This window comes from Cataglyphis hispanica, chromosome 24, assembly GCF_021464435.1.
Source record: "Cataglyphis hispanica isolate Lineage 1 chromosome 24, ULB_Chis1_1.0, whole genome shotgun sequence".
In the NCBI taxonomy this organism is placed as follows: domain Eukaryota; kingdom Metazoa; phylum Arthropoda; class Insecta; order Hymenoptera; family Formicidae; genus Cataglyphis; species Cataglyphis hispanica.
Genome location: NC_065977.1, coordinates 2,583,189 through 2,591,272, shown reverse-complemented (window position 1 = coordinate 2,591,272; position 8,084 = coordinate 2,583,189). Strand labels below are relative to the sequence as shown.

General features: G+C 32.1%; 2 protein-coding genes across 2 annotated transcripts; one reads left to right on the top strand and one right to left on the bottom strand.

Moving 5' to 3' along the window:
* The first annotated feature begins 1,057 nt into the window (after nt 1–1,057).
* LOC126858099 (JNK1/MAPK8-associated membrane protein) lies at nt 1,058–3,044 on the top strand. Its single transcript, XM_050608151.1, has 3 exons — nt 1,058–1,959; nt 2,239–2,408; nt 2,517–3,044. The coding sequence occupies exons 1-3, from the start codon at nt 1,514–1,516 to the stop codon at nt 2,807–2,809; spliced, it is 909 nt and encodes a 302-aa protein (XP_050464108.1). The 5' UTR covers nt 1,058–1,513; the 3' UTR covers nt 2,810–3,044.
* Nucleotides 3,045–3,182: 138 nt separating this feature from the next.
* Nucleotides 3,183–7,747, bottom strand: LOC126858093 (maltase 1). Its single transcript, XM_050608133.1, has 9 exons — nt 7,427–7,747; nt 6,076–6,454; nt 5,695–5,948; nt 5,483–5,608; nt 5,173–5,399; nt 4,911–5,094; nt 4,548–4,774; nt 3,564–3,713; nt 3,183–3,459 (listed from the first exon to the last, which is right to left on the bottom strand). The coding sequence occupies exons 1-9, from the start codon at nt 7,640–7,642 to the stop codon at nt 3,384–3,386; spliced, it is 1,839 nt and encodes a 612-aa protein (XP_050464090.1). The 5' UTR covers nt 7,643–7,747; the 3' UTR covers nt 3,183–3,383.
* Between the last annotated feature and the right edge of the window lie 337 nt (nt 7,748–8,084).

Sequence of the window (8,084 nt, the reverse complement as noted above, 5' to 3'; positions counted from 1 at the left end):
GCGCACGTCATTGGCCGACGCTCGCGCTCGCGATCGATGCGCGGGCCAGTGCGTCGAAACGGAAGACGGCGTGGCGCATGGCTCGATCGTTACCGACGAATCACGTTATCGCTTTATAGATGCGTACTGACGACATTTGCTTTCGCTCTTTTTCTCTTTCTCTCTCTCTCTCTCTCTCTCTCTCTTTCTCGCGAGTTCGATCCGTTTAACTGCGACAGAATTCGAGAAAACATCCGTGGTATATTATTTGAATTCATTATTTTAATTTTTTTTAATTTTCAAACACGTAATGGGCTTGAAGAATGTAAAAGAATGTTGACTTAAAACGTGCAAATATATAGGGTAAAAGAAATTGAACGATTTAATAAAAATTTTTCTCGAAATGATAAATAGATGCAAATTTTTCTTCGGTCTCTCACAAAAGATATATGTAATATATGTCAAAATTAAATTACGTCAGAATATACAAATATCGTATGACGTTTTGCGTTACAATCCTTATACATCTCTTTGATCAATATATAAGGTGTTCGGAAAGTAACTATATACACCTATTTCAAATATTAAAAATAAACATTTTTATTAAACATTCTTAACAAAAATTAATCTTTTTTTTGTTATAGCCATGTCATCAGATAAGTTCAAGAAAGTTTTTGATAACAAGATGAGTTAAAGCTTGTTTACATGCTCGTGAAGCTCATTTAAATTTCAACATTTTTTGTAAAAAAAAGATTAATTTACTAATAATGTTTAAAAAATGTTTTCTTTTTTAATATTTGAAAATAGGTTAATAGAATATATGTTACTTTTTAAACATCCTCTATATAAAAGTTTTAGCGATAATTAAAAGTTGCAATATACATTAAAGACTTAAAAGTCTTGCCTATGTATATATGAACTTATATATATTTATTTACAAAAATTAACTCATTTCACTTTTACGTCAATCAATTGTCAATTTTATCGCGTTTTCGTGGATTATCAATGGAGAGCGACTTTATTGGCAGAGAGCGCAATATTTCATAAGCACGATAGTTAATTGTCAACGCCAGTTGTCGCGACTTGCGCGAAAGTTGACATGAGTTGTTATATATTGATATACATGTATTTATTATAATTATTATATGTATTATATGTATTATATGTATTAATTAACATACATATTCAAAAGCAAGTTAAATATGGAAAAAAATATGACCCTTGTCGTTTCGTAAACTGCATGAGAGACAAATATATGTATAATATTCGCTATTAAGAGAGATCAAGGAATTAGCAAAGTATTGTATCTCTCAAAGAATAGCAAAGGCGCTTTTTTAAATAGCAAAAGAGGTTCACGAGAGAGATTTGAAAGAGAAGAAAAAAGGAGAGAAAGTTGACAAAAAATGTTGAAAAATGTAACATTATAGTTTGACAGCAGAAAGGATATCCTCAAAAAAAAGTAAAAAATTGAAAAAATATCTGCGTCATGTAGGTCGATTTCGTATTGCGAATCTAACCTAAGAACATAGACGATATGAACACCCTTACACGGTGTCCCGGATTGTACTGCGGCAGAGAACTGTTGCCGGATGGCAATTGGAGCGTATGCGGAGCTTGTCCTCGTGGCTTCCGGGCCAACACCTCGTCAGCGTGCGTGCCCTGCGATGACACGCCGATGTTCTACGACTGGCTTTACCTGGGCTTCATGGCTCTGCTGGCCCTGGTGTTACACTGGTTCTCCATCGACATGGTGTCCATGCGCCGGAACATACCCAAGGAGGTGATTGCTCTGCACCTGTCTGCCTTGCTCGAAGTGGTACTGTCATCTGTCATAGTGCTACAGCTGACCCATCCCATCGGAACGTTTAACGTCAAGTCGTGCAGGGCGAAGAAACTGTCAGACTGGTACACACTGCTGCACAATCCCAGTCCGAATTATGAAGCAACGCTACACTGTACACAGGAAGCGGTGTACCCCTTGTTAGTTCAGTCAAAATAATTTCTATTAAGTCTCTTGCATTATTTTCATCTGTAACATTATTACAAACATCAATGTTTGAAAATCAACATTTAACAGTAATATATATATATATATATATATATATATATATATATATATATATATATATATTCTTTGATATTTTATAGAAAAAATGTGATTCTAAATTTCTTTTTGTTAACTTTCGCTATTGGCAATATTCTGCTTAAAACATTTTATTATATTGCACGTTTCTAATGTACATTGTTCTATGATTTCAGATACACTATGGTTTTTGTCTTCTATGCCCTAGGCATTGCTCTCATGTTATTAATAAGGCCAATAATAGCCAAGAAATTTTTGCCAAAACAGGGCAAGCTCTCTATTTATGCCGCATTGTATTTTTATCCAATTCTCGCACTACTTCATGCTGTAGGTGGAGGTCTAATTTGTATGTATACTAATTTTATTTAATTATAGATTTATTTCTAAATTATAACTTTATACATATAATAATGTAGATAATTACACGCTTATTCTTTATATTTTTCTCTTGCAGATTACTCTTTTCCCTACATTACTATCATTCTGTCAGTTCTTTCAAATGCGGCGCATTTTGCATTTAAATTGAATCAGACGATAAAGTCGTTGCTGTTAAGTTCTATCTCGAATGTAAAAAACGTAATAGTCATCTTGGGCCATTGGTTGTTGCACGGTTACGGTATAATAGCGGTCGCAACTCTTCGAGGAATCAGCATCCATCCCGGAATGTTAGTCTTAGTTGTACTACCAGCCTTGTTTTATATCATAACGGCACGATTTACCGATCCACATAAGTTGCACATCGAATAAATCTCTATTTTAATAAATTTTTGTATATACTAAATCGCGCATATTGAAAATTAACATATTTAAGCTATTTATTATAGAACAAAAGATTTTTGCGCGCGTGCTCATGCGTGTAAAATTCTTTTTTTAATAGAGATTTTCTGTTAATAAACATCAATAATGAAATTTTATTTAATTAATAATTTATAAACAAATTATTTTATATGCAATATATATATAATTTAAAATAATCTAAAATAAAAATTCTTAAAAATTAATAAAATTAATGCGCGTTTTTGTTCATTAATATTCGTTTGTGATTTATTTGGTCTATATCCGATCTATCCGATTTAATATTAATATTAATAATCTAAGGGAAAATTGATATAATTAACAATTCTTTATATTTGATGTTTGCTATATATGCATTTATTTCATCAAACAAAATAGAATATATCAAGATTTCATTCAAGATTTTATTATAGTTGCACACAAATCATGTTACTTCATATTATATTCTTTTTCTGATTATTTACGTTGAAACAAAAACGCTATCGTATATGGTCGACCGTTTTTGTATTTTAAATATTCTTATTGATTATTCCTTTGGCACAAATGTTAGGACCAATGTGCTCTTGGGTGACATGGGCACTTCATTTGAATTTAACTTTGTTCTGCAAAAGTGATAAAGTTCCAATATTATATAAAATCCTTAAATATATATGGAATATAATATATATGAATATGAAATATATGGAATTTTATCAAAGATTTTTACCTCACGATTTCTGTATCTCGATTGTAGTTGGGACTATGCGCAACTACATTGATTTCATCTGATACTCGCGATATTCCAGACAAATCTATAATTGCTGATTCGTCTCCTGACTGGTACGCTACCAGATATCCAGGATTGCCGCTTCTTAGCCTTAAAAAAAAATTTATTCAAGATTTGTCAATACCTTTATTCAATATACAACTTATTGCAAAGGATATGTATACAAGATACAAAGTGAAAATGTATTATATGGGATTGTGCGTTTGCTATTAGTTAATATACGTATATTATACTATTTGCTCTTGTGTGCAATTAAATTCTTACAAAACATGACTGCTGTATGTTAGTGGCACATGCATACTTACCAACTTCTGTTGTACATAGAAAGAAGCATGGAACAAGATAAATTAATCTTTGGTTAGTCTATTACGCTACATAATGTGCAAGATATTTTAGTTATATATATTTTTAGATCTATTTAACATCACATTTACTTGAGAAAAATGTTCACCAATTCTTCATTTCATTCATTCATTTAATATGAAGCCATATTTATATATTAACACAAGAAGTAACTAAAGTACCGTGAGAATGTGGGCCAAGATTTATTGGATAAGATTAATTCAATATCAATCCAGTTGTGTATGAGAATGTGTTTAACGTGTGTGCATAAGAATCTATTCAATTATCCAATTAAATCTGAATTCATTCATGTATTGTAAGTATGCATTTACTTATAATCTTTCTTGTGTATTAAAGATATTTCAATAGAAAAATGAATAACAGGCAAGTGTTTAAAAAAATTAGTTTTTTTTAATCTACTTGGCACAAGTCAGTAATTCATATTTTAATAATGTGCGATGAATCATTCTATGTTTTTTAAAAATGGTTAGCATATGAACACTTAATTTTACTTTTGTTAAATTGTACGTGTACATTAAAATTAATGATTATTGTGCACAAATATTGAATGGATAAACTCACCTTGCATACACAAAGACAGTTTCGTTTATTACTCTAAATGTTGTACTTCCATGAAGGAATGTCAAACCCTTTCGAGCATTTGACAAAATTGTAAATGCGTTTTTCGCGGACATGACATCATTTAATCGAAGAATTGGCGTACCCGGCAACAGCATCGTCATTAATGTGATGCTGTCGGCGACATTACTGGGCATACGATCCCTCAAAGAATGCTGATTACCATTGAGCTACAATTGAATTATAAAATCATGCTTTTATTTAATAATTGTTTTAGGCTCTAATATAAAAAATTAATGGAAAATGTTTTTTTACAATATCTCAACGAAATTACAAAATAAAACTAATTTTGCCAAGGATACTCACATTCCATGCAGGCCATTGGGCAATGTTGACCCACTGTGATATACTTTTACGCAATACAGTTGCATTGATGCTTGCATTGGCAGTGGTAAGGAAATGCGAACTTTGTGGTAAGTCAATTACTGCTTTTTTCTCGTTGTAAACTTGCAAGATATCTGCACTAATATCATCTTGCAAAGCGAATAATCTATCATATAAATATAACCTTGTAATTAGGTGAGATGATACGTGTAATTACAAAGTGACAGTGTAAAAGAAAACGTACCCTTTACCATCAGTCTCATTACGAACTATTTCTTGCCATTTCGTTAATATCGCAGCGTTCTCCGGACGATCGCGCGTGTAAACGTGTATCAGCGATTGATAATTATTCGTTTCTACAGGAAGAAGACTCCTAGACTCATCATGAAGCTGTGGATCTTCTGTTAAGAACGATGTATTTGCTAAACGAAAACCGCTAATTCCCAATTTCAGCCAATGAATTAAGATATCCTTGAATAATACATAAAATACAATAAAATATAAATATGTCAAAGCAAAGTTAAATATGTATCAATTAAAAATAATAAACTTACTCCAAATTCTTTCACCACTGCTGGATTGTTGTAATTCAAGTCTGGTTGCGATTTATTAAATTGATGAAGATAATATTGTCCTCTTTGTTCGTTCCATTCCCATGCAGAATCACCATGTACACTCAGCTATAAATATATGTATGTAAGTACATTATATGTAAGTTTCTTTTTTCTAGCTGGTGTTGACAAAATTTTATGCAAGCATGACTAACCCAGTTATTTGGTGGACTTCGCCTTTCTTTTCCACCATCAGATTTAGTTATTCCATCAGCCCATACATAATAGGAAGTAAATGGATCTTCCTTTTCTACAGATCGTTTGAACCATGGATGCTCTACAGAAGAATGATTGGGATCCAATTCCAAAAAGATTTGTTGATCTTTTTCTGTTGCAACTTTAATAAGATTTTCCAAGTCGCTAATGTTTCCTAATTTTGATTTGATGGTTTTAAAATCTTCAGTAGCTCCTGTAATATAAATAATATATTTTTTTATTAATACATATTATAATTTAGAGTATATGTATTTATAAAATATAATTAAGAATTTTACACAAAACAAATATCTTATATATTTTTGAAAATTTATACATACCATCTGCAGCTTCTTTCACTATTGATGAGAGAGAGATTGCTTTGATGTGTTGATCTTTTAAGTCGTTTAATACAGATTCCAGCCCTTTTAAATCATTACTAGGAGAATCTGAGATATCCAACTGAACAATTGGGCTTTCTTCCCAGAATTTTTTCGGCTCAGGTGCTGAACATTTTGGTGCCATCACAATGATAGCTATAGCACCAGCCAACATGCCTGCCCACAATAGCCAAAAAAAGATGAATAAGACCCATCTTAATTTTACCCAGAATGGATCATTGACAAACTTCATCAACTCTTCCTTGCTCATTCCTGTGAACGCGTTTTTAATTGGCTCAATATCGATCTTGACATCGCCATTCTCAGAAATAAATTTCACCTGTTAGAGGAATCACAGAGTAATTTAAGAATTAAAATAAAAGAAGCTCAAAACAAAGTAACATAGAATAACATAACTAATCGTTTCAAAATATGTCTAAGCTAATTAAATATATATTATTGTTATAAATGCTTGTATAAAAGTGATTTACATTCTTTATACATTCTCAGTATTTCTTTTTAAAAAATACATATTGTATGATAAATTGATAAGATTATTATCTAGTTATTAATTAAAATTAGGAAAAATTGAATATTAAAAATTGTGTGAGTGTGTTGTTGTTTTAAAGTGAGTTTTAAACATTGAGGATTTAGCAAACATATTAAAATGAGTTAATATATTTAAAATAAATTACAATATCTTCGCATGATGCAACTTCTGTGAAAATTTGCATATCTTTTGGAGCTTGTTTTCATTTTGTTATTTATAGCTTTGTGAGACACAGTGCATTTCGCACAGCTCAACAAATTACAAAGAAATTACAAACTGCATTAAATATAATCTTGTACAATTAAATCTGACAATAGTGAAACGAAGCCAGATTGTGTGAATAACCGCGGTCGATTATTCGTACAATGGCGAGGATAGGCGTGTCTATTATAAGACACTGTAAGTATATTATTTAGCATTGAGATAAATATACAAGTATTTATCGCAAACAATTTCAGAAATAAGTCATATATTATTCTTCCCCCGTCTCAAAAGCGCTTGAAAAAAAATCTACAAAAATTTATACATATTCCTCGACATCTGTAGAAAATGATCATGTGCAAAAAAGTTAAAGAACAAATTTTCAACATATTTCTTATTGATTATTCACGCGGGATATTTTATTGTCAAAATACAGCTGTCAAAATGGCCCATATGTGATCTTTAAAGGATAAAATATGCGTATATAAATATATCATCGCGATATTTATTCCCTCTCGCGATTTCGCGAAGCGAGATGAAGAGAGACGTCCTCGCTTATACCTCGACGTTGTCTTTCTCGGTGATCTTCGCGGTGCTATCATCCCCCTGGAGCATACGCTCCTGCGCACCCTCGTCCAGGTCCTCGCCGTTTTGCTTGCCCATGGTGACGTGTTGCTCCTCGTCACGAGACACCTCCGACTTGGATGCGTTAAGAACTGAGGACGGCGTTTCCTTCACATCACCGTTCACCTCACCGCTATCTCTCCCACTCTCCATACCGCGCGAATCACAGACGATCAAAGATGCGTTTATCTCCACTTCTTGTTACTATCTTGCAAAAAGCTTATGCTTTGCACGCACAGCGTATATATATATATATATATATATATATATATATATATATATATATATATATATATGTTAGCGCTAAGAGATCTGCAAACGCGATAATGCGCGAATAATAATGGCAGCTGCACCGAGGCTACGAGAATCGTTGGAGCAGGACGCGGTGCGGGAATTCGGGGAAACGCGCGCTGTCGATAGGTCGGCAAGATATTAGGATGATATATTTCGATAAGAGATCAAACTAATTGCATGAAGTGTGCGAACTTGCCGATAATCGAAATTTCGAAGAAAAATTTACAAATAATATTTTTAATTAATATATAATGTATTAATAAAATAAATATAAAAAAATAATATATGTATAAAATATATA